Source organism: Condylura cristata, unplaced genomic scaffold, assembly GCF_000260355.1.
Source record: "Condylura cristata isolate star-nosed mole 26May11 unplaced genomic scaffold, ConCri1.0 scaffold00027, whole genome shotgun sequence".
Taxonomy (NCBI): Eukaryota; Metazoa; Chordata; class Mammalia; order Eulipotyphla; family Talpidae; genus Condylura; species Condylura cristata.
The window spans coordinates 7,136,468-7,162,695 of NW_004567128.1; the positions used below are offsets into that span (position 1 = coordinate 7,136,468).

Sequence of the window (26,228 nt, forward strand, 5' to 3'; positions counted from 1 at the left end):
GCTCAGTGGAGGGCTGAAGGAACTCTTTCCCTGTCTCCCCATCTTGCCGGCTACATTGTATTACTTTAAAAAGAAGCAGAGCAGAGAGCAAATCTGCAAGGGAAGGTGGACAGATTCAAGAGCAAGACCTGGCTTTGAGTCTTCAGGCCTCTTAACTCTAGCACCTCGGTGACAGAGACGCCTGAGGAAACGAGAGCATCTGGAGTAAGGACAGAAGTGGGGAGAAGGCATTTGGAGGCTATTTTAAAACAGGAATTCACTTTGCTAGTTTCCAGGAACTTTACCCTCACTAAATATTTTTAGTTAAACATTTATTTAGCATTATTGTGTACCCAGTGATATCCAAGCACTTTGACTAGTAATGCATTCCACCCTTGCAACAGCCATATGCGCTGAGGGTTAACACCACCCCCAGTTGTAGAGGAGCTGGCAGTCACTGCCCTCAGCATCAGGCAGCAGCAGCCCAGGCCAGTGCCCATCACTATACCAGATGCCAGGGTTCAGGCAAAGGTACACGGTATACGGCCAGCTCCCTTGTCACAAGTCCTCAGGGCTGGGCCCCAAGGGCTGGGCTGGACCACCTATGCAGCCCGAGGTTTTGTGGCCCTGCCCTCTGCCTACTGCTCCGACCTGTGCCCACCCAGGCCCTTTCTCTTCTGCGGGGAGACTCCAGCCTTGCCACACCAGGCCCCTGGTAATAAGCTCCCAGATGAAAGAGGAACGTAGAGGTAGAACATGAAGACAGGCTTTGATGTCTTTTCACCTCCTCCCCCAGTGCATGCCTGCCTCCCTCTGCCCCCCCCCACCCCCCCCCCCCCGTCCATCCATAGCAGGAGCCTTGACATTTTTACGTGCTTCTATAATTTCCAATGATCTCCAAAATCTTCCACAGCAAGTACTATCATCCCCACTTGGCAAGTGAGGAAATTCAGAGAGAGACTGTCATCCAGTCCACACGGATACAAAAGATACTGTCAGCACCCAAAGCCCGTATTTGTAAGTACCTGGCTGCCCCTGTGGGGAGAGGGTGACAGCAGCCAGTCTCCTGAGCCCAGCCCCAGGCCTTGGCTTATACACACTGACGTTACACACGTGCTATTATTGTTGTTGCTATGACCTTATTTTGGTAATCTCTGCAACTGCCCACCGAGGATGGTTTATATAATCACCATTCCATTTTGCAGCGGAGGAAATGGAGGCACCAAGGGACAAAGTACAGTTGGCTGAGTCCACATGAGAACACAGTCTGGTTGCTAAGAGCTTTGCAGTTGCCCCAGCACTAACACAGCATTTCTTCTGTTATGCAGGGACTTTAGCGAGAGTAGCAAGACCTGCCTTTGGCTTTAGATGGTTGCTGAGGGCTGCCCAGGAGCCATGCAGCCCTGAGCCCAGGGCAGTGAGCAGTGAAGCCAGCCAGTGTACTCCAGGGTGCACGGGCCAAGCACTGTGTGTTGCCTGCGTGTCTGGGGCCTAGCAGAAGGAGCATCCAGCGTGGCTGCACATCCCCAAGAGTGATTCGGGTCCTAGCAGGCAATAGTAGGCTTTTGAGAATGCCCTCCCCTGCGACATTTCTCTCCATATCTACCATCCAGGCTTAGTGTGCAGCAAGAAATGAGCCTGTTATTGGAGATAAATTTGTAAGGGAATTGTACTCTCCATTGCCCAGATCTAGGTAAACATGGAGTCTCCAAATCCAGGTTTTAGTCCTAATCTAACGTGGACTTATGAAATTCACAAACTGCTGGAGCCTTGGCTTCCCCCTCAGTAAAATTCTCGTGCTGATAATGGCTATCTCACTAAGCAGATGTCCAGTGCTCATAGTGCCATCATTAGCAGTTTCTGAGCCATGTGGTTCCCATGTGTAACATACCCATGGCTGCTAGAATGTAAAACACACAAGAAGACAGTCACTTATCCCTGGGATTCCTCAGAGCTCGTCCTGTTGGCCTCAGCTTCTTTCCCACCTGTATTTCCACTCTGTCTACCCTCAAGGTACACAGTCTCTGGCTAGCCTTCTGGAATGTTCCCCTGACCAGTGCCTCCAAGCAGGGAGCTGTTCCCTTCCTCCCAAGGATGACTCATTACATTTCTTGCTTGCTTGCTTTCCACTGTGCTTTTTTAAGTTAAAAAAAAAAAATTAGCACAGCACGTCTATTTACAGCGCAGAGGAAGCAGCCTTTGGACCATTCGCTGAATGCGAAGCCTTTAGAAGGTCTCCGTCCTGGCCCCACAGCCCTTCTCATGCTTTCTAAGTCCAGGGGCTTGAAAAACAGGAGCGCACTTTCAGATAGCAAAAGGGTCTGATGTCATTAGGAAAAGGCGGGGGTGTGTGGGGCCGGGAGAAGCTGAGCTCTTGGCCCTGAGGAACAGCAGCCCCATCCCCCAACGTCCCCAGAAGTGTGGCAGGCAGGCCGATGGCTCTGTCCAGGCTTGTGGGTATTTGCTCGGGAATGGTCTAAGGACCACAAGGGTTTTAGGCCTGAGCTGAGAGAGTAAGGCTGAGGACAGGGACAGGAAGGGTTTCCTATTGTTTGCAACCATTCTACCCCCTTTCCAGCTCCCTAAAGAGCAGCAACGCAGGGGCTAGTGAAAGTGAAGTCCCCCGGGGCCTGTACTCCTTCCCTTCCCCGCAGACCCAGGCTCAGTCCCCTGTATAATGAAGCCTGTCCCCTGCATTCTAGCCACTGCCCCATTGCCTGCTTTCCTTTACACAAAGTGGGCGCCTACAACATTCGTCATTCTGTGTCCAGGGACTTGGAGAAAAGCAGTCTGCACTTTTCCTGTTGATGGCTTCACTTCCCCTCTGCATTTGCAGTCCCCAAACTACATTAGATGCACGCCTGCCTCCATACTAGCTATTCCCGCTGGCTGACAAGTTCTTGGCCTCACTATTCCATTGCTCAGGCCCCCACATCATGCAAGTCTCTGAGCAAATCCTGCCTCATCGCAGATCTTCTCAGTCATGCCATATGACAGTCCCCGTCAACACCCTGTCCCCTTCTTCTGCTTTATTCTTGTCCATGGCTCCTGTCAGCCCTATACATTATGCACCTAACTGCTCATTTGTTGATTGTCTGGAGCCAAGGCTCCAGGTAAACATGGAGATGGCCTTGGCCTTGCCCAGCTGTGCCTTCCCTTCCCCCAAAGGCTGCTTTGACATCTACAGGACTCAGCCCAATTCTGATGTTCTCTCCAAGGCCTGCTGGGTCCAGCCAGCACCATTTCATCTGGAGCCCTGTGCTCAGTGAACCTTTCTCTGGCTCTGAGCTTAAGTTGGACCTCTCCCTCCCTATTGACTCACTTACTTTGTCTCCTTCCCTGCTGGATGTGGAGCCGTCTGCACCTCAGCCCACCACACACAGCATAAAACGTGTGCTGAAGTGCGAGAGTGACCCCCAGTCTCTTTGGGGGCCCAGGACAGAAGCCCATATGGTGCACGGACAGCACAGGATCACTGCGGCACCAGCTAGCTCCTTGCTTTGGGGGATGGAAAATCCAGAGACCTTTCCTGAGACTCCACCTCGAGAGGGCCTGGTCAGCCCGGCCTCCACTCCCTGCTCCCGGGTGGCCTCGCCCGGCTGTGAGCTGCTGCCCAGAGAGAAGGGAGAAGAGGGGCAGGGCAGTGGAGAGTCTCTCCCTAGCAGGCCGAGCTGCCTGGAGAAGACTCAGTGCTCGCGAGGATTCAGGGACCACCCCTGGGACAGCTGGGGTCACTCACGCTGCCACAAGGGGGGCTTGCACCTCCAGTCAGCCCCATTCTTTATTTTTAAATCTGCAGCTGGCTAAAGACTTAGAAGCAAAGCTGTGACAATCAGTTCATCTTGTCCCAGATGGGCTGTCATTCGGAGTCCAGAAAAAGGCTACTGAGACTGGAGGATGGTCATGAAAAACATGAGGCAAGTTGGCATCATCCCAGGGCTTCAGTGGGAGGGTCTGTGACAGCTCCTGGGGACTGAGTGGTAGCAGGTCGTCTGCTTGGTCAATGTGGCTTGATAACATTCCCACCAAAGCGAGAACCTTCGGTGTCCTAGTTTGAGCCCAGAGGCGGACATGGGGGTGACCTGTCCATGCCTGGTGGTTCTCTGCATGCCCCTATTCATGCTTGCTGGACATCCCTCCCCAATGGGCAAACATAGTTTTTAGGCCAGTTCTCAGGGCCGACCCCTGCTAGGGAGCACGAGTCCTCCTTTTCTGGACAGGAGACTGAAAGCCAAGCATCCTGGCCATAGTAGGCACTTGGGTTTGCATGGCTAGCATTCAGACTCCCTCCTGGGTCTGGGGGCCCTCCAGACATTACGAAGCTGGGCCCACCTGCGCTGTATGAAGAGGAGCTCTTGTCACTGCAGTACCAGTCACAGTGACCATGTCAAGGGAACCACCTAAGTGTCCATCAACAGATGAGTGGATTAAGATATGGAATCAACACAGGATGAAATACAATTGAACTCTAACAAGAGATGAATTCTTGCCACTTGTGAAAACATGTATACAACTGGAGGTGGTTATGCTACGCACAATAAGTGAGAAAGAGAAAGGCAAATACCAGATGATTTTTCTCATCTGTGGAATATGAAGAAACAAAGCAAAGCAGACAAATAAAACAAAGTCAACCCTTAAAACCTGACTACAGAGCTGAGGTGTGGGGGTGGGAAGAAAAGAGGGACAAGGACCCAGAGGACTAGCATGGAGGATTATGGCGATTTTGGTGGCGGGTGAGGTATGGCAACATTCATTTGAAGAGGTGTGAACCTGTGCCCCTAGAACATATACAGCGCTATAAGCCATTACTGCAATAAAAATATATATGACTTACTAAATAAATCACCATTTCATAGCTAAAATACAAAGAGGAGGAACCCTCAGAAACCATTTTACAAAACTCCCCCTGATTCCCTCACTAGCTGATGCAACACACCTGCCAGAGACTGAACTGACAGCTAGCAGCTGTGTGAAACCCACTCTGTGGCAGGTGGCAGCCTCTACGTTTGGCTCCCAGAAAAGCAGAGGCAGTGGTCCTAGTGACAGTGGCCTGCGTTGGGGGCATCTGCGGTTCATATCTCAGGGTGTAAACCCAGGCACCCAGGGGAGCGGCCTGGGCCTGAACCTGGCTTAGAGCTGCCAAGCCTGGTGATCAGAGATGTATCTCCTACCCAGCCGGAGTTGTTTTCTGTTATTTGTGAAGAAGGTTGACACAGTGGCAAAGGCTGACATCGAGGCCACAGGAGACTAGAGCCAGGGACTGGAGATTCTTGGCAAGTCTATCTTGGGTTTCTGCGTGGAAAGGTCTTTCAGGAAGGGAGGCAAGAAGCTAGAAGCACCGCCTGGTGCCCAGTTCAGACACGACGTGGCCCAGTTCAGAAACGACGTGTAGGGACATCAAAACTATGCCCTTTGCTGGGGGTGGAAGCATCTGGGGGACACCCCACTGGGACAGGGCCACTGTGGCAGAGGACGGAGGCTGGAGATGTGGATGTCCCAGGGGCCAGCACCAGGAACACTTCCACAGGAATCTGAAGACCGTGCCTCCTCAGAAGCTGTTTTTCAACCCCCTCCACACCAGTCGCTATTTCTGAGGCCAAGTCATGCCTGGCCATTGTAGCCCACAAGAAGTGCTTTCTGAGCAATTCATTTTTCAGAATCATTGACATATGGCCATAAGGCAGAGGGATGAATCACATGACTTCAGAGTTCATTGGCTCCAATTACTCCAGTCCTTCTAAGAAGGCATTTTTGCCATAACTGCACATATGCTCCTTAAACACACACACACAGAATTGTTTTCTGACGGAATTTTTCCCTCACCCAAACCATTCGTCAAATGCTCCCTACAAAAGACCAGGGAATAGACTCTTGCCGTTTCGGGTCTCCTTCTCCCTCCAAGAAGCCCCCTGGTACCACAGACGTGGTTTTTCTTCATTCGCTTTCTCCTGGGGAAATGGGGGGTGTCATGGGAGGGGGAACAAAGGGCAGTGGGCTCTAGAAGGGTGATGTGGCTTCACTTTGCCCTCTGTCAGAGCTGTCAGGGCCAATTCTGGGAGAACAGACGGCATTCTGGGAACAAGCGGAGTGCAGAGCCGCACAGAACAGATGGCAGGGACTTCAAAAGCATGAGTCACCTTGAAAGATGGCACCCAGGGTGAGGGTGGGAGGCTTTTGTACCCTTTGACAACAAGGAAGCGAAGAAGACAAAGGTGATTTGCCAATAGGTGCAAGCCAAGAGAACAGAAATGGAACTGCTGTAATTGACACCGAGGGAGGCTGAGCCTCCTGGTGGCTTCCTGTCCAGAAATAAGTGGCATCAATCAACTGACAGTTCCTCTCCTCCTGATCTTCTGGTCTTTTTGACCTGCTTTTTTTCAGTCAGGGAGCCTTTACATCCTCTCCTCCAGGCAGAGGATCTCACCTTCCCTGCACCACACCCAGGAAGAGCCACAGGCACTCCAACTGCCCTCCTGATAGACCTCTACCCTGGGACACCCTGGCCTGACAGTATCTCCCCTGTGCCCCAGCCTCAGGCTGTCACAGGACACGGCTGACTGCCTATGACGGGAAGTCTCTGGAGTGGAGAGGGGAGCGCCTGTGACTCCCACGCTTCCTCCCTTGCCATCAGCAGCCCTCTTGCACGTTTTACAGATGGACAAACCGAGGTGCAGAGGCTCATAGCTGCTGGTGTCCGTTCCAGCAAGGAAGGCCAGCGTGACCAGAGACAGAGTCTTCCTCCTTGCTGCTATGTTCACCTGCATCAAGGCTGGGCCCCACTGCTTGATCTGTTTGTTCCTGGCTCCAAGACAGGACAGGCATTCCACCCCCCCCAACCCCAGCCCCGGGGCCACTCTGCCAATGAGGATGGGCAAGAGCACCCTTTCCACCACCCCTAGTGTGGAGGAGCAGCAGGCCCAAACCAGAGGGACTACAGGGCTCCTCTAGCCTGGAAACCCAGCCCACCAAAGCCAGGGTGGTGGCAGGACAGACCTCTTCTGTCCTCCCTGCAGCCCCCAAAGCCTTTTCTCTTCTCTGTGTGGGCCTCAGTAGCTCCCAGAAGGGACCAAGCCTCAGAAACCTGTTCTCCTTCTTTGACGCTGACAGCTTGACGCCAGTGGAAGTGCGGCACTATTTTCAGGGTTTCATTTGAAAGAGGCTTCAAAAGAGTGAATGGAAGGCTCAGCTGAATTGCTTATTATGGCTCTTCTCCTGGCCAGCTCTCGGCTGGTGAGCCCAAACACGGCATCTGTGGCTTTGCACGTCATCCACAGGCAGGTGATTGTGCTAAATTAGAGCTTGCCTCGTTTTAGAGGGCTGTAACTCTTGTGGAGTCTTCCCCAAGCAACCAGGCCTTCTGTGGCATGTACCTTTCTTACATTATCTGTGCTCGAAGTGATCCAGCAGGGAGCCTATCAGGCGAATTCTGAGACTTATTTATGTCATGTCTTAAGGCCCCCCTCAAATACATATGCTACTATGAAACCTGAGTGGCTGTGTGACCCCAGGGTCCCCAGAGAAGAGTGGCACCAGCAGGAAGGTTCGGGCAGGTATGGCGCCAGGCCGTGCTACATGCTACGTGCTACATGGGTAGGAGCTGCAGGCCAGGCCACACACACTGTCTCTGGGGCCTGCCGCCCCTCATCGGGCTTCTCACCTGTCCCCATCACATCAGCCTGCCATGGCCTGCAGTCCTAGAGTGTGGACCCATCTCCACCTCTGCCTTCCCACACCTGCCACAGAAAAAGTGTGCAAACTGTGTCACTCAAGGAAGGAAGGAAGGATCTAGTCATCTGAGGAGAAAGGTCTTAGCACTAACATGGATAAGAAAGAGGGAGGAAGGGAAAGACGGATGAGGGAAGTCACAGGAGCAGAAATGGTGAGGCTTTACTTCATGGAAGTACTGAGCACTTTGCTGGGACAGGACCGTGGCTCAGGTAAAAAGCATGCTGTCCGTCCCCGCCCACGGAACACAGTGCTCGTGTTCTCGACCGTCTCCCAGGGCAAAATGAAGTATTCACTTTGGAGCGAAGAGGGACTCTTAGCAGGAAGCAGCAGGAACACAGGGTGCCCAGCTTCCAGAAAAGCCTTCAGTCTTGCTTCTCAGCTCTGAGGGGCCCCAGAAGTCCCCTGCAAACAGCCAGAGCCTCGGCTCTTCCCACCCACACAGAGACTTATCAGCAAAACTACAGTGTCCCCTGAGCAGAGGGACCTCAAAAATTTGACCCACCATTATCCACTAGCTGGAGCTCAGCATATAGCTCGCAGAAATAATGGACCCCTATTGTTGTCTACACCCCACCCCAGGTCAGATGATGTCTGAGAGAAACACCACTCACCAGGACACTGGCCACAGACTGGGAAGGCCCTGTGCTCTGGTTTGCCCTTCCTCCTCTACCATCCATCACACCAGCCTTCTGGGAAGGGGTGGGGGCCTCGGCTGGGCTCAATCTCAGAGAGGAGCATTGCTGCTGCATGAGCACAACGCTCATTCCCAACGCATCTAGGGCCACGGGCTCATCATGTGGCTCCCCCAGAGCCTGCCATGGTGGTCTCCCCAGTTGGGGATGGGAAGGGGGGCAGATCGGGCAGCACCGTCCTCCCAGACGGACTCCCCTGCCTGCCCCAGTTCCACACACACTTGGCCCAGATGCAGGAAGAGCTGGCTTCCCCTTCAATGCGTGCCTATGTGCAGGTTCACTAGATTTCAGAAGATGTGGGGTTTGTTTCTGAAACGCGAGAAACTCCTAGTTCATGGGCAGCGAGGATGAAATCCTTGAAGACCGTGAGCCAAAGTAACTGGGAGCAACTTCCTAAATCTGGGTTAGAATTATGTCGCTGGAAAATAGTTCTGCCAAGAAAGCAACAGGCCAAGAAAGCAAAGTATGAGAAACCCCTAATTCCACAGAAAGATAAAGTTGTTCTATTTGGTAAAGAGTTTGGTTTGCAGACAGACTGTATCCTGTTAGGATGTGCCGTTTGTCAAGGTCCACTCGTCTCACTGCTGCTGCTGCTGCTGCTTCTGGAAGGATGTTTCATCATTAAGATGTGTCACTCGCTCATCGAGCCTATTTCGGTTAACACTCTGCAAGCGCCAATTTAAACTGGCTTCTCAGTTCACTCTCACGCGAACGACACCAATTTCCAATTCCGCCTCAGACTCCAGAAGACCAGATGCTGTGACAAATGTCCCAGCCAAATGAACCCAGACAATGATCTGTGGTGCTCTGTGGGGGAGCAGGGGACACAGGGCTCTCTCTGTGGTGGAGACATACACTGGCTTCAGGTCACTGGTGGCCATCTCCTCCTTGCCAGTACTTCTGATGGGACATGCTTCGTGACAGCACAGGGGCTCGGGGACAGAAGTTCTTGGCGGGACTGGAGGGCCGAGTGTCGAGGATCTACTGCGTCTGGCAGCCCGAATTCGGCAGCAGTTCCTGCAAATGAGAAGCAACTGCCTTTGTCAGGTAGGTCATTGTCCCATATGCCCCGCTTGGGGCACTGTCATAGAAGACGTGGCAAATGCCAGTGGCCTGGTCTTTCTCCAGGGTGTCCATGGCTCCCATCGACATCTGCAGAGGAAAAGGCAGAGGCAAAGAATGAGCCAGTTCACTCCCTCAGTGCTCTGGTGATGGTGGGCTGGGTGGTGCTCACTGGCGAGGTCAGGGGAGCTAGAGGAGGCTGGAGGCTGCAGACAAGAGCTCCAAGCCTGACTGCAGGCAGGGCCGGCGGCCTCTGCTCCAGGCACTACACTGTGCACCTGAGCAGCCTTGTTGGCAGCCCACGACTGGCCCAACAACGAGAGGACAGCTGCTCCTAACTTGGCTTTAGGTGCAGGGATAAGGGCCTTGGACATAGTGAGGGTGGCGTCTGCCCGTTAAAACAAGCCTGTCCATTTCCAAAGGTCCCTACATTTCCCCAGAGGCCACTGTGCCATTTTCTCATCAAATGGTTGACAATTTTTTTTTACCATTTGTGATGACATTTTCTTTGTCTGAGAGTATCCTTGCCTATTGGAAGCAGAGTCTCCGCCTTGAGATGAATGCCAGCCACCCTGGCTACCCTTCACTTTGGCTGTGAAGTGGTTGGGTGGCCTGGGCATACCCACCTGGTCCTGCAGGAACAGCTGATTGGCCATCTGCACGATCTGGTCCACGTGGATGATGCCCCCGATGCTGTTCATCTCCGCGTCTGAGAGCAGCGTCAGCACCATGATGGCCTCCACCAGCAGCTGCCGGTACTCTGGCTGGGGCACACGGTTCAGCACTGACTCTACATGCACAGCGAACTTGATCTCTTGCGGGGTCATCTACCAGAGAGACTGTGTGTGAGTGGGGGACAGACACAGCTCTGTCACAAATGCTGACCACAGGACCCACTGGCTTTGGGGCTTGGCTCAGATGGTGCCTCCTTTCTGATCCTGCCGATAGCAATCACCTTGAGCAGGGGACCAAAAACTGCTCTGAGTGTTGACTTTGTCCCAGCTACGCCACTGGACTGTGACTTCAAGGGGGGAGGGCACATTTCTTTTTTCTTTCTTCTTTATGGCATGTAGCATGGTGTCTTAGAGAGGGAGAAAAAACTAAAACATCTATGCTTAAGAGAGTGAAAGGCAGAAAACCTCAGGAAGATGTCTATTCTCAGTGGAGGTGGCAGGGGGGCTTCTAAGGGGCTGCAGTGGGACTGGTCAGCAAGGCCAGCAGCTTTGCTCTTTTCATAGGGTCTCAAGGAGCAAATCTAAAAATTCGTGATAGCAGAAATGCTGCCTCTCAGGGGAAGGGAAAAGAAAAGGTGATGCTAACTGAGTGTGAAAAGAAGCTTCGCAAAAAGTTGGTTAAGGATCGGACCTTTTAGCGAATGCTGTTGTTGATATCCAAGAAAGAAGCGTGCGTGGTCAGAGTGGATGAAATAAACAGAGTGGAAACCCATGCCAGGCAGGCCTTTGGGTTCTTCCCAACATACCTCTCGTGTTGCTGAAGAAGGGAGCACGTAACCATCGATGGACAGACCGTGGCACTGGAGGCAGAACACACATCGCATTTCAGGCAGGGTCCAGAAGACTAGTAAGTACGCACTCGCACGCACACGCGCACGCACGCACTCCAGCTGCTCTGCCCTGGAAACCTGCACGCACGAGGGCTGGAACACGCCAGACTGTCAGAATTATTTTTAGAAAGCTTGTTCTCACTGCCCACAGGCTGTGTTTTCGGTGGAACAATTCTGGGGAACCAGCAGGCATCTTTCAGATCTCCCAGGAACAATGCCCCAGGGAGCTGGCCCGCCCTCCTGTGAGGAAGCTCTGCATTTCCCTTGGCAACCCAGCCAGGCGGGCAGCTGAGAGGCCCCCGTTGGTGCCACAGAAAGATTTTCATGACTCCTGCTGGCGGAGCCATACTTCTGTGCCTTTGCAGGCATCTATTTTGGAGATTTCTATAATAAGCACCAATCACAAAAGACTCAAGCACATGCACAGACACGCGCACACGCACACCCGTGTGTATATAAATACCAAGCGTCGGCTCCACATAAAGTGCTGCTTTTTCATAATAAAAGTGTCCTGGTTTGGAGCCAGAGCAAGTCGGGATGTGAGCATGTGAAGTCTCAGGAAGAGTAGGGAGATTTTCGAGGAATACTTGGTCCTAGTGCAAGTGGCTGCTCTCTGCATTCCAGTGCCCTGGCTGGCAGCACTACCCACCTGCCCCCCAGGGCTGAGGACAAAGCTGTAGCAAGTTGACCAGCAGCAGAGAACAGAGGAGAGCCAGGCCCCGGTGGCCCTGAGGGCTCTGCTCCCTCATGGGGACCAGGACGTCCACTGCTGGGGGACAGGAAGGGCTCTGCCCCCCCGTGCCCAGTGGAGAGCAGCTGGGTCCCCACACAGCAGAGGCTGACTGCTCAGGAGATTTCTGGGTGGGGCGGTGGCTCTGGGAAGGGGCTGGGATGTCTGAGCTAGCTTGGGATTGCTTTCGTCTCCTCTCCTGCACAAGTAACAGGAAAAAATGCTCCTGCTCATGGTTTGCACAGAAGCTTATTTTAACAGAGACCGACTTTCCAACTGTGCAATTCCTGCCCCTGTGAACTCTGGTGGGACCCAGGGGCAGTGCACAGTCCAGCGAAGCAGGAGGGAGGCAGAAAGCTATGCGGTAACTGGGGGGTGGGGGGGCGTTGGGGGGCCTTTGTGTATGTGCTGCCGTGATGGCTGTCACTGCCTTCTATTTACAGTGGCCTCTGCTAACAGCCCCAGGCAGCTGGGAGCCACCTACAACTGCAGACCTGGTGGGGGTCAGGGTCCTCCCAAGGCTGGACACGGGTGAGTGTGTCTTCAGGGCAGTGACCTGGGGTCAGAAGCTTTCCCATTTGTTTCCCCTTAGGGCCTGACGTGCTGCCTGCAGACCCTGGTGCAGTGCCCTGAAGGACTGGCCACACAGGAGGCCGAGGAGCTGTGTCAGGCCTCCAGTGGCGGCGTTTTCATCCAGAGCCTCCCTGCCTTCTCCAGTTCCGGTCTCTCTTCTGACATGCCCTTCACCTTATGGAAGGTATGTTTTTATAGCAACAGTTCTCAACCGGGCGATGTGCCTCCCAGGGAAAACTGGGAATGTCTGGAGGAATTTGGGATAGTCACAACTTGTGTGTGTGTACTGGAATGTAGTGAGTGGAGGCTAAGGACGCTGCTTAACCTCTTCCAGGCCATAGAACAGCCCCCACAGGAAAGAATTATCTGGCCTCAAATGGCAGTGTCGCCAAGTGAGAAGCCCTGCTTCAGGCTGTGAACTAACCGAGGTCAGAGGCTATGTGGAGGCTTGTCCTAGAGGTGCCGCCAGTCCTCACCAAGGGGCTAAGGGAAGAGGGTTCATCTCCTGCCTCCCCTCAACCCCCTTTGTACCAAGGCCTATGGCATGCAGCACAGAAGCCAAACTCACCTTCTGAAGTATCTTCCACACTTTCTGGTAGAACCCCACGGGGACCCTGTTGATGGCCCCATCCAGCCTTCTCCTGCGCAGCCACTGGCCCTGCCGCTCTCCCCAGCCAATGTGATGGCCACCTGAGTCTGTCGAAGACGTGCCAGTGGGTGAGGATGGGGTACTGGACCTCTGCAAGACAGACAGCATGTGGCCTTCGGAAGTCTCAGGCAGCCCCCGGCAGAGTAGGCCACTGGGAGGGTGGGCTCAGTGAGCCAGTGAGCCCACCAGCTCACGGCCTGCCCAGAGAGGAACATGGCTCCTGGACTCCACATTTCCTTCAGCCTGGCTGGATCAACTTTCTGGTACTGGTTAGTTACTGAACTTGCATACATATCTCCCAGCCCCTAAGAGGCACCATGCATTCAGGGGCCCAGGGTTAGTTACTGAACTTGCATACATATCTCCCAGCCCCTAAGAGGCACCATGCATTCAGGGGCCCAGACTAGCGGGGCCCCACACGTGTGGCTGGTGGCAGGCTGCTAATCCCAACCCAACACCTGCTGCGCTGGTCCCCACCACTGACGCTGGCTCCAGGCCTCAGCCTCATCTGTATGGAGGGGACACAGCCGCTCCCCCTTTATGAGCAGTCTGTGAGCGCTCATTGAATGAAGCCACAGAAGGCCTGCGGGCTGGCTGACTCGCGGTAAGTGTCGTGGTGTAGGGTCACCAGGGGATGTGGCATGGCTGCGGCAGGGCCTGAAGGGACACAGGATTGCAGCCAAGTGCACCCGCCTTCCCATCCCGCGGGCACCACTGGGAATGTAGCACAGAGCACAGGGGTGGGTCTGGAGCCAAAGACCAAAAGAAAAAACTGCAATCCACATTTAGATGCGGGGACCTCAGAGATGACAGCATTCCAACCTTCCTTTTCAATCCGCTTTCTGCTTTGCCTGAGCTCAGCACAAGGTTTTAGCCTAATTTGGGGCGATGGCTGCCTCCGTGCTGGAACACATGCTTTGCTGAAGCAGAGGGAGAGGGCGTCATCTCCTTCCCACCTCCTCTCCGAGGCTGGGTCTATTCTGGCCTCCTCGACAGAGAACTGGGGCACGGCCAGCACTTCTGCTTCTGGCCTCGCCAGGCGCAGCCCGCCTCCAACCACACAGGCATCTGAGAGGCTCCCAGTGGGGGCCTGGAGACCAACACCTGTCGTGGGGCTCACTCAGAGTGGGGGGCGGCCATGCAGCGTGCCCCCACCCCCAACCTCTCGGCCAGCCACGGCGAAGCTCTTGGCCCACATTCTCCTCCAGGAGGGACTCTAACCCCTCTGCTTCCAGGTAGGGGAAGGTCTGGCCTTCCTTCCACGGATCTGTCTTCTGGACAATCTGACACTCTGCTCTCAATGCCAACCTCACATTTAAAGGCTTGAAAATGAAATGGGAATGTCAGGCACGCTAGAAGGAGGCAGGAGTCTTCTCTGCACTCATTCTGACTCCATCTCATCTTATTTTGAAAAGGCTGTTAGGCTGGGTTATTCCGTTGGGCTCATTACTGCCATTTAAATACGGCAGCAATTAGACACAAATAAAAGTAATTACAGCCGCACTCATCAATGACTCAGCTGGTTTTCGCCTAGTTTCAGGAGGAAGATTCAGACTCGTCTCTGCAATTAGAACATTTCCTAGCCCTCCTCTTGATCTGGGGCCCTAAGCCAGGCAGGGGTGTTGTGAGTGCAAAGTTCGACTCAGCACGTGTGGGCAATGATGCGGCACCAAGGCTCCACAGAAGGCAGGGAGCCAGTGCCTCGGGCCCTGCAGAGGCTTCTGGGAGCAGGTGAGGAGGGCACTCCACTGTGCCCACTGAGGAGCACAGCACCCACGGCTCAGCTCAGGAACTGGGCCTCTCTCTAGACTCGCCTCATGATGACAGTGAAATGTTCGAATGTTCGGGTGTTAGGGATGGTGGCAGCAGGAGGACTCAGACACCACAGGGGCCGGCGAGGGACGATGGCTTACCGCAGACTTGGAGGAGTACACGCTGCCGGCTGTGGCTGGGCTCACAGGGAAGAGCTACAAAGCAAAGAGTCCACTCAGTGGTGCAGTGACATGCGGCCCAGGCAGAGCAGGGACGGAGAACAATGCCCAAACACCCACGGAAAGGGGGTGTGAGGAGGTGGTGGGACCAGCAGGCACCCCGGAGGGCAGCAGGAGCTCTACCAGAGGAGAATTTGAGAAATGCTCTTTCTCTGAGTATTAAATGTCACCAAATTCCAGCATGATGTGGACGGTACCTCATCAAATCAAGACACAGCTTACTTTGCAAAGTGACAGCCAATGAAATGCTAGTCTTGTGAAAAATCTACAGAGATCAACAAAATACTCATAACTAGCATTCAGCATCTGGCAGCTGTTGGCATTCAACAGTGTTTGTTAAATGATGACATCTGACCAAACAATTATTTGCTCATCTAAAAATATAGAATGTACCCTCACATTGCAAAAGTGAATTGAAATTGTAAGTGCTGTGGCATCTATTAAATTTCAACGGAGAATAAACTATTTCCTGGATGTAAGGGACCAAATAAACTTATACTGGCTAATAGGATCTAACACCATCAAGAAAGAAACGTGTGATCATTTTCTTCCCTAATATGCAAGGATGGCATTAGATGGAGGGAGAGAAAGTCACCCCTACTCTTTCATGGTCAGCCACCATTGGGCTGTGGGAACTAGAGGGACGGTGCCACCGAGTGGCTGGCAAAGGAAGATGTCTGGAAACTCCCTCTTGACTGGAAAAAGCATAGAGTCGAGTCCATGTTTTGTCCAGGGACAGCACGAGGCACGTGCATTTACATGTCACTTGCATGCGATTCTATGTTCCCCATATGCTCTCCGTTGTGGAACCGTTAGTCTGGGCACTCCCTCCAGTTTTCTGGAGGGAGGGAGTGGAGGCCGTAGTCATGAAGGGGATATAGAAGAGTGGTATCCTTCATTCCGTGAAGGGTTGAATTCCCCCAGGCGATCTGGGGGCCAAGGATATTCTTTCCGTGACTATCACAGCATACCTTGATTTATTGTGCTTTGCAGACAATTGTGATTTTTTACAAACCCACCAACAACAAAGAGACCAAGTCACAGGAGGCTTGGGTGATAGTTAACATTTCTTAGCCGTAACATATTTTAAGTGAAGGCACATATGTATATTTTTTAGACACAATGCTGTAACACATTTCTGGACTACAGTGTAGTGTAAACATAATTCTTATATGCACTAGGAAGCCAAAAGCACTGTGTGACGGACTTGCAGTATTTGCTTTATTGTAGTGGTCTGGAACTAAACCCAGTCCATCTGAGGTGTGCCTAGAATCAATTTTGCTTTTCTTATTTTTCCCCACCCCCTCTTTTTTTTTTTTTTTAAAGGAACTCCTGCTTGGGAGAGCCTGGAACCACCTTTCTCTGCAAAAATCCGAGTTTAATAAGGTAAGTGGATTCTTTAAGGCAGGAGGCAAGGTCATTGCTCCATTTCCCTCTGGCTCTCCACCTGCCCCAGGGCTTCCTGCCACAATTATGGCATCACCTCCACCCAAGCCTGCTCCACGGGCACAGCCATGTTCTACTTGTCCAGACTCCACACTCACATTCAAGCCAGAAAGAACATGTAGCACACAGAGTAAAGGATGACACAGACAAAGACATCTTACCTGTTCATCAGCACTAAATCGCCTGGTCATCTGAAAGCAAAAACACATCAGGAAGTAAACACCAGGTTTGAATCAAGAATGCCCCAGGGACTTCTGTCAAGCCCCCCCCCCCCCCCAGATAAGCCAGAAAGTGCTGGTCCAGAGCAGGCTGTGTCCCATAAGCGCCTCAGGGACCCAATCCCCAATCCAGTGAGTCAGCATTTGAGATGGAGGTGACAATCTAGGTGCATTTGCCACTGCAAGTCTTGGGCAGTAGGAAACTCTTTCCTGCTGTGGGTCATGGTCAAGTCCTGAAAAGCTGTTCACTGGCAGTGCTATGGGGTCAGGTCAAAGGGGATTTATTGTGAATAAGTTGAACAAAAACAAGGACACCTGTGGCTGGTGGAGATTTTGGGAGGCCGCTAGCACTCTTCGATTTTTAGATTCCCGATTTCATTTGAAGGACACATTTGATGGAAAAGTTATTGGGCAGCTCTACTGTGGGATTCTACCATTCTACCATTGAAGTGGGCTGTGGCCCACTTGAAAGGGCAGTTTTTGGTAACAGAAGAAAACACGGGGAAGGGTGTATTCTGGAATGTTCACATTGTGTGTTAAGGTTAAGGATGGGCATGTGTGCATGCATGTGAGCGGGGCTGGGATGTCATTATACAGGGCTGTGTTCAAACTGCAGGCCAGAAGGGATCTCATATCCTCTACAAAGTGGGCCACATCCTACCTTCCCTGGGTTTCTCTCACTTTCTCCCATCCCAGTTCTCTCACTTTTGGAGGCAAATTCAGACAGGAAAATCACTTTCTCCCCCACACCACGCCACAGAGCTCTTCTCACCTGCTTCATCTCACTCCTCAGTCTGTTAATGCCACTCCTCTCGGTTTTGGTGACTCCGGTATGCCCCACCTCATGGATGGAGATGGCAGGGCTGGAGGTGGAGGAGTGTATAGGCCGCACTGGGGAAACGCACACATAGTTCTTAGAAACCAGGTCACATCCAGCTCGGCAGAGCAAACTGCACCCATCACCCCCACTCAACTATCAGCTCCCTCATAGGCCCCACCATCTGGCTCTGCTGTTCCCAGCACCTGAAGGGGACCTGCTACATAGCCCACCCCATGCTTCTTGAGTGAACAGATGCAAGGTTGACCGTCATTTGAACAATGTGCAGAAAATGCTGAGTGGCCATAACGCTGTAAATGAATTGCTTATGTGCGGTTTTTAGAAGTAACTTTTTACTTCTCCAAAAGCACATTTGCCATGGAGAAAATTGATATCAACCCGCCCCACCCCAAGAAAACCAGAAGTAACATTTTAATGGTCACCTTCCCAGGGGGTTTTATGATGGCAGGTGTGTTTAACATATATAACAGAATCGTTGTGAGTGTGTGTACACATATACAAACATAAGATAGATATACACCACACACACACACACACACACACACACACACACACACGAAGCTCTGTAATCTGCCTTTCTTTTAAAGCTTACTAGATAGTGAATGTCTTTCCATGGCACTAAGTATTCTATTGCGTCACATTTAATGATTGCATGGTTTTGGAGTTCATGAGCAAAGAAGAGACCCTATCCTCTATTTTTCTAGAGGGTTTATCATGACTAATGTCTGGAACTTGCAATGGACCTTCCCAGCCCCATGCGAAGGATCACCCAGGGGACATGCCTGCTGCTTGCTCGCCGAGGGGAATGCCTGGTCTACTGCTCATGGCCGCTGGCCAGGCGGCCCAGGAGGGTCTCCCAGTGCCAGGCCCCATCTCAGCAAAGGTTCAAATTCTAGGCACATGTTCTTGAAGAGATGTGGAGCAAAATGAAATGGAGGCTGAGGACAGCCAGCAGCAGCGTGGGACCGAGGCTGGTGGAAGGGCATGGGGGCTGGGGAGAGTTGTGCTGGAGGACAAGCCGAGCAAGAGCTAGGTGCAGAGAAGACAGATACGGCAGCCTGCAGGTCAGTGCATTGTGCCATCACCGTACTTCCCACAGCCACAGCTGCCTGCTACCTGTCTCCAGCCCTGCCACTGACAACCTGGTTTTCCCTGAGAGGTCATGGGGTCATTCCAAAAGATGAGTGTGAGAGTGTCACTGCCACCTGGAGTCCTTTCTGGCCTACCCAGGACAGCCATGCCTCCCAGAAGCACACAGGGTCCCATCACCGTGCTCAGCTCTGTACCTGGGCCATGGCCCGGGCCTTTGCGCAGGATGCTCCCTCCCACCCTGCAGCTCACTCTACCTCTGGACACACCCAGGTGTCTGCAGGCCCAGCTCAAAGGTCACTTCATTGACAGTGTGCCTGCACACCACCTGCCCACCCAGCCCAGCCAGAGAGTGGAGTCAAAAAAGGGGCCTTGGGTCACTGCCCTTTAAAGGTCAGCAGAGAGGAGGGGGTACAGGAAGTGGGATGCAAAAGCAGCGGTCTAGGGAGCCAGGGGGCCTCTCTGGGGTGTACACTAGCTGCACATGATTAGCTCAGCATTTCAGGGTTGAATAGAAATTTTGACTATTTGAATTTTCTGATTTGTAAACATCGAACAAAGGACGCTTCACAAATGATGGCATATCTGAAAAACAGGACCTCTTCGGACCTTGCTCCCAATTAGACACACTTAGGATTTTGAAGGGACATTACTCTTTTCTTAGTTTCACAGGCAACTACAGTTTTACACCTAATAAATTTTTAGCCATCAACTGAGGGAAGACATGTGCTATTTTGATGAGCAGAACACATTAAATATTGATCTTGCATATTTACATTTCAATGCTTGAGCTTTTGAAAGAACTGGAAAGTACTTTAGAAGCAGAGCTGGGGCACCCTCCTTCAGGAAAGGAGAAGAGCCCCCAAACTCAGCTGATGATGGCACGATGCCAGCTGGCACAGGCCATGGGGAAAAAATACCAAGTACCCAATGTCCTTCTTATTAAATAAAAAGAATGACAGCCCATGCTACATTTCTTTGGCTTGATGAAATAAATTCACAAATGTGCCTGCAAATCACTTAGGTTTTTTATGAGGAGGAGAAATGATAATTGCTTCAATTATAATTAGGGAGCATTTGAGAACAGAACTCCGCCAGGACTTGGGCAATTATTTTTCCTGGCACTGCAAACAGGGTTTTGGTACAGATAAAAACTGAGCGAGCAAGACGGGGTCGGAGCAAACTCACTCAGCAAGATGGTGCCAAGGGGTTGTAGAGGCCCCTTGTTCCAGTGCCACAGATGGTTTGGCTGAGAACTCTCTACGCACACCAAAGGTGGGGCCTGGGTGCTCTGGATGATGAACTCTTTCATTCTGACTTCCAGGCCCCCTCACCCTTCCTAATAACTGTGCACCAGTGGGTACGGCAAGGGGCACGGAGATGTCGGGCCTGGGTGCCGAGGGGTGCACACAGTGCCCCGGTGATTGCACCATGTGGAAGAATGGCTCCCCCAGCAACCTCAGGGGGTCACAGAGTTGCGCTATGGCTCTGTCCACCTTCGACAATCACACATTATGTCCCAAATTGTGACCACTAATGCCAACTTGTACATAAATGAAGCCACTGCAGGCAAGGCTCTCCGCAGAGGCAAATGGGCGTTTACTTACTGCTTCTTTCAACGCCAAATTCTTTTCCACTTAGAATATGGTGCAAGAGATTTTTCATGTCAAACGGGCTGAGATTCATTAAACTTTCAGAAGCTTCTTCTCCTAAAAACACAGATCTTGGTAAGTGTCCCAGAGGCAGGGCTGGCAAAGAGGTGGAGGAAAAGGAACACTCTTACATGGCTGGTGGGAATGCAAACTGGTCCAACCACTATAGAAAGCTGTGCAAAGGACCCTCAAATTACTAAAAATGGAGCTACCATATGACCCAGCATTTCCACTGTTAGGAATCTACCTAAGGGACACAAAAACACTAATTTGAAGGAATCCTGCACTCCTATGTTTACTGCAATATATTTACAATGGCTAAGACATAGAAGCAACCTACGTGCCCCAAAACAGATAATGAATCAAGAAGAAATGGTATATATACTATGGAATAGTATTCAGTCATCAAAAAGGATAAAACTCATGCCAGTCACAGCAACATGGATGGAGCTAGAAGAGATGATGCTCAGTGAAATAAGTCAGAAGGAAAAAGAAAAATGCCAGATGGTTTCACTCATCGGAGGACTATATAAGGGAACTGACCAGGAGAAAAAAAAAGACAAAACCAGCAGGCAAACTCTAGATGAGACAGAGAGTGGAGGGGAGGGGAGACAAAACAGGGTAGGGGAGAGGTCAAGGGACTGTGGTGATGTCCACAGGTGCAGTGGTAATGGGAGATGTAGGAGGGACACAGCTGAGGGGAGACATCAAATATTGTGCACAAATGTAAGAGAATAAATTGGCAGGTTTCCTTCCGGTAGCGGTGCTGCTAAGCGGGGATGACAGCTCATAGCAAGGAGCTGCAGGGACTGACATGTCAGGGGCAGGGCAGGTGCTAGTGCTGCATTTGCCTGGACATGAAATTCAACACCCTCTGCAGGGCAACTTGGCAGAAGGTACACCTACGGGAGAGAACCTAGTAAAGCGAGAGCCGCGGGAGGGATCCGAAACCCTGCTACCAGAACACTTGGGCAGGGTCTGTTTGGGCCAGGTGGGGGCCTCGCACCTGAACAGTTCAGGCTCCTCGCCAGCTCCGTGGCCATCACCTGAATGATCAGCCCGATCCGGAGTCTGAGCATCTCCACAAAGAGCCTGGGCTGGGCCCTGACGTACATGGCCAGGTAAACCACGATCTCCTGATGTAGACACAAGAGAGAGTGTTTCAGAGCGCCAGCAGCAGGGGCCCAGAGAAGGTGCGCCCAGCCCCTGCCCAACAGCTACCTGGGTGAGCACAGCAATGCTGATGTCCTGCCCACTGGCTTCATAGATGAGTTTGGTGAGCTCCTCTGGGGGAAGGGGCCTAGGAAGGAGCAGGACAGAGGCCTAGGAGCTGGGGCTCTGCCCTTCTAGGGAGAGCCCTATTTTCTGCCTAGAAGCTCCCAAGAACAGTATCTCTAAAAAGACCTCTTCCTGGATGGTGGAAGGCACTGATGTTCTCCCCGTGGTCCCCGAAAAACCTGAGGCCCCAGGTCCAAGACTTACGCGGAAATGGTCTTCTCCCGGGGCTCGGGGGGCAGGCCTACAGTGAGCTGCTTCTGGTGGGACAGCAGGTCGGTGCAGGCCTGCCGTTAGGGAAGGTGGGGGAGAAATGGGGAGAGAGAGAGATTAGTAAAGCCATACAGGATGCTTGCGGCCAAGATGATGCTTGCGGCCAAGATGATGAATCTATCTTTACAAGTTTTATGGCCCATATCGCTATCTATGTTAAAGATACATACGTAGACCCCAGGCAGGGCTACATGGCCTCTGTGTTCAAACATGCAGCCTTGGGCCTAGCTCTGCAGGCTGGCTGGTGGGTACTTAATGCCCATCCATAGCAAACACTGGATTCCTAGTGGGCCATGAGGGGAATGTGCGTGGTGAGGCCTAAGCCAGCAAGGTAAAGGGCTAATGGCCATGGCAGAGACCTTGGCTGTCGATTTCCCCTTTATACTTATCTAATCAGTCATGTCACCATACCACTGAACTTTCATGGCTTACAGAGCAGTTCTAGATTTTTCAGATGGGTCTAAAGGTTAATGATGGGTTAAAAATGTTCGTGATGATTGTGCAACTGCAATCACGAGAGACACACTGTAGTGATTATAGGAAGCAGTGGGGGCCACCCTGGATATACAGAAATAAGGGCCCTGTTTGAGAGGGTGCCAAGCCGCACACAGCATTTCTACTGCATTTCTTGGTAAGCTTTCTTCTGCAGCTAAGAAGGAAAAGAAGTAATCAACTTGAATTTCATTTCCTCTGCTGGCCTTCCAAAGAGCAGTGGGAGGTTGGGAGAGGAGGCCTGCTCCCTCTAGACAGTAAACAGCTGGTTTCCTTTGCAAATAAGAGGTGCCTGCCCTCCAGCCTTTGTCACAGGAGGAGGGCTCCTTCCAGAAAGCACGGCAGACCCTGAGCAGCCACTAGCTCTCACCTCGGCCAGGACCTCCACCTTTTTCCTGAGCAGGCCTGAGATGTAACGAATCAAGCCCCACTCCTGGTTCAGGCCTGCTTTCCCATAGAGCTCGCTGAGTAGGTTGTGAACGGTGACCCCGTGCTGTCCGGAGAGATTCGTGTCCCAGCTGGGACCCCTGTCAAAGGAGAGAAAGCCCAGAAGCAAGGCCTGGAATGTGAAAAGGCTGGCCAATTGCAGTGAAGCCCATTTGGCAGGGAGGGGGTGAATCACTGCGATTTCTGCCAAGTGCCAGGGCCCTCCTGGGCCTGGAGTGTCCGGGCTAGGTCTCACCACAGCAGCCCTCTGTCTACTTGAAACGGAAGCCCGATGTCAGGCAACTGGAGATCCTGCCTCCCCCTCGCCTTCTGGTCCAACATTAACAGGCCGAGAAGAGGATGGAAGTCTAATTCATGGTGATCCTGGGTAATGTGGGCGACTATAATCACGGCCAGGCTTGCGGAAGGGCAAAGAGATAAGGAATAGGGAGAAAGCTGAAGCGTGTGCCGACCACAGACTTACTTTATTACATACAGAATGTACAAAATGTCTGCTTGGTCCTGTAGATTCGAGCAATCTTTCAGCTGCTCAACCAGCTTCTCACAGTCCAAGTCCCCGTGGTCGTCTCTGGGCCACTGGAGGTCATCTCCTGGAGCCTGGCCCTGCAAAAGTCAAAAAGCAGGGAAGAGGGGATGAGCGTGTGAACTTGCAGACCAGGGAGTGTCCAACCTGGTCTCTGAACTCTGTGGTTGGGCTGTGTGCCTGTTTTCAGTGAATCTTTTATGTGTTTTTATTTCTATGCTCTCTTATTTTTGATCAGGAATTGATGGTCAATATTTACAAACGACTGGATTGAAGTGGTGAAAACATGCGTACGTTTTGTTTATGCATAAGTCAAAAGCAGCTGTACCACCCCCAGGGAGCAATCATGCCGCTGGTTGCCTTTGCAGTGGGGGAGGAGGTGCCTGGGAGGGCATTTACACAGGTCTGCCGGCTGACGCTATGCTCACACCTTATACCTTTAACTATATTGTATTTCAATATAGGTGTTATATTTCAATTCTTAAAGCAAAACAAAAAGTATATACATTTTAAACAAGCTAAAATTAAAGCTAGTTACAACGTTCTCAGACAGTGAATCTTTCTATTCATGTGGGATAAAATCGGGAGCTTTCTGAATAAAATAACAACTTACAGGAACCAGTGGGGATCTCCCTGGGGTTTTATTCTGCTGAGGAATCTTTTGCAGGTTTTGCACACTGCTCTGTAAGCAGCCCCCACCCCGGCCCCTAATGGCTGCCCAGCACAGACAGGACAAGTCCAGGTTGCCTTTCCCTACACAGAAATGATAAAGCTTCGCAGCAAATCAAGGTGGGCATTGCAGATACCAGGTGAGCAGGTTCATGTCAAAACCCAGAACTCCTGATTCTAGAAGTCCTGGATCAACAAGGAGCGCTTTCTCATGAGTTGAGCCTTTAAGAGTTCTTGGGACCACACCAGCATCACAGAACATCATGCTTTACAAAAAGTGATTCTAAGTACTTTACCTTTTTTAGGAGTGACTGAGGAGAATCAACAAGATTCAGCGATTTGCGGTGGGCACTTAGAACTTTAGTCGGCAAAGTCATGGGAACAACTAAAAAAAGGAAAAAGAGTTCTTCTGAGGAAGAGGAAGAATAAAACACTACTTCTGAGAGGTACGGAAACTACTTCTTATTTAACACAAACCAATCAAAGGAACGACAGCTTATTATCTTAACTTTAACAGGAATTTATTACGTAGCCGTGTCATATGCTAAGGCTGGGAACAAGGAATGGGCAGGACGTGGGTCTTGATTTAAGGAGATGAAATTTACTTTTTCCTTCCTGGAATTCAGGAAAATTTATATAGCATCTTGGGACTGGAAGGAGTCTGAGAAGTGACTGAGTCCTAGCTTTTTTTCTTTCAGATAAGGAAGCTGAGAATCAGAGAAGGTAGACCATTTTGGCCGGTCACTGGCCCTCTCATAACTAAGGAGCACTGGCTCCTGAGCAGTCTGCTTCCTGCACTGCTGGGTGCTAGGCTTCTGTGTTTTACAAACATTGGTTATCATTATCCATACTTATTTATTAAGCCATAGCATGCTATAATGCTCAGTTGGGAAGAATATTTGCATACATATAATAGTAAAAGAATGAATATCGATTTAACTAAACTTTAATAAAACTACATTCATAGACTAGGGCAAGCAAAGCAGAGAAACAGTGATTTAAATGATTAAATCCTCACCCACACAAGAGAAAGGCGACAGATAGTGAATAAAGTAGATACATCGAAAGACAGGTATACCTGCATCGTTTTACAAACAGGGAGCTATGTAAATGCTAGAGTTGATGTGGTGGCCTCTAAATAAGAGGACTTGGGGGGCTGGGGGTGCGAAACAGGAAGCATCTGCATTTGCTGTCTTTTTGGATTCTTTGACTTTTAAATCATACCCATGCATTATTTTGATAAAAGAAATTACTGTAACAAGCAGGAAGGAGTTAATAACGCACATGGAATTTCCAAACCCTTTGCTTTTGCCATCATGGAAAGTATATCCTGAGTGGAGTGGATGGCACTGAAAACATGGCTGTCTTCTGTCTTCTTACAAAGTGGGGGCAGATAGCACTTCAAGGAAGTGCTCTGCGTTAGGTGGTTGATATACTGGTCAAGCTCGTCCTGGCTTTCTGTAATTGGACAAGAACAAGAGCCGAGTGAAAACAAGGCACAGAAATGCTCTAAGGGCATGTGTGTGGCAGGTGGTGCTGAACAGATTTAGTAGAAGACATTTGATATAAATATTTGTACCCTCACTGGTGAGGGTAAAGAGATTTACATTGAAAATATGCGTTTATAAAGTTATTGTTTGGAAAAACTTCCTCCGAGGAAAGAAAACAAGTCAGGTTAGAAAGTGTTTCCATCATATCATCCCAAGATGAAGTGCATGACATGTGCACAGCCATGGGTCAGCAGCTGACCTTGTTTTAACTTGTCATGTGTAAATTAAACATTATGGAACCTCCAGTCCCCATCCCGGTTTATTAAAAAGTGAAAAGCAGGGCCCTCCCTGGTGGTGCAGTGGGTCAGAGCTCAGCACTGCGAGGCTGTCCGTAGCCACTGACATGAGTTCGACCCCTAGCCAGGGAAGTGACCCACATGGCGTGGCAGGCTTCTCCTATGTCATCTGTTGCTCCCCTCAGCAGTGTACTTCAGTAGATCTGCCTGTTCTCCTCCTCATTCTGTCTCTGGTAAATCCTTACACCCCCTGCACCTCTGGCCTGTACCCCAGTTCATGTGTGCACAAATAAATCCATCTAAGTGAAAGGGCCCTCCCTGGTGGCGCAGCAGGTTAAAGCACAGCACTAAGAAGCTAAAGCCACTTCAGCACAAGTTCAAACCCCGCCCCGGAGATGACCCACATGGCACAGCAGACCTCTCCTGATGGGCCCGCTGCTCCCCTCAGCAGTGTACTTCGATGATCTGTCTGTTCTGCTCCCCACTCTGTCTCTGGTGAATCCTCTCACCCCCCCTGCACCTCTGGCCTGCACCCCAGTTGTGTATGCACAA

At 51.4% G+C, this 26,228-nt stretch overlaps 1 protein-coding gene across 3 annotated transcripts in view; it reads right to left on the minus strand.

Moving 5' to 3' along the window:
- Window positions 1-7,743: 7,743 nt before the first annotated feature.
- Window positions 7,744-26,228, minus strand: part of PHKA2 (phosphorylase kinase, alpha 2 (liver)) — a 61,527-nt gene continuing 43,042 nt past the window's right edge. For 2 of the 3 annotated variants that reach the window (XM_012730372.1, XM_012730371.1), the window contains exons 19-33: window positions 25,175-25,348; window positions 24,187-24,275; window positions 23,162-23,301; window positions 22,622-22,778; window positions 21,694-21,773; window positions 21,433-21,511; window positions 21,218-21,347; window positions 20,167-20,268; window positions 17,405-17,523; window positions 16,576-16,605; window positions 14,891-14,944; window positions 12,897-13,067; window positions 10,942-10,995; window positions 10,088-10,288; window positions 7,745-9,551 (exon numbers count right to left, since the gene is read on the minus strand). In XM_012730372.1, the coding sequence (XP_012585826.1) occupies window positions 9,381-9,551; window positions 10,088-10,288; window positions 10,942-10,995; window positions 12,897-13,067; window positions 14,891-14,944; window positions 16,576-16,605; window positions 17,405-17,523; window positions 20,167-20,268; window positions 21,218-21,347; window positions 21,433-21,511; window positions 21,694-21,773; window positions 22,622-22,778; window positions 23,162-23,301; window positions 24,187-24,275; window positions 25,175-25,348 (1,751 nt within the window). In that variant the 3' untranslated portion in view covers window positions 7,745-9,380. Of the gene's footprint in view, window positions 9,552-10,087; window positions 10,289-10,941; window positions 10,996-12,896; window positions 13,068-14,890; window positions 14,945-16,575; window positions 16,606-17,404; window positions 17,524-20,166; window positions 20,269-21,217; window positions 21,348-21,432; window positions 21,512-21,693; window positions 21,774-22,621; window positions 22,779-23,161; window positions 23,302-24,186; window positions 24,276-25,174; window positions 25,349-26,228 lie in introns of all 3 variants that reach the window. The other variant, XM_012730373.1, reaches the window with a different exon arrangement.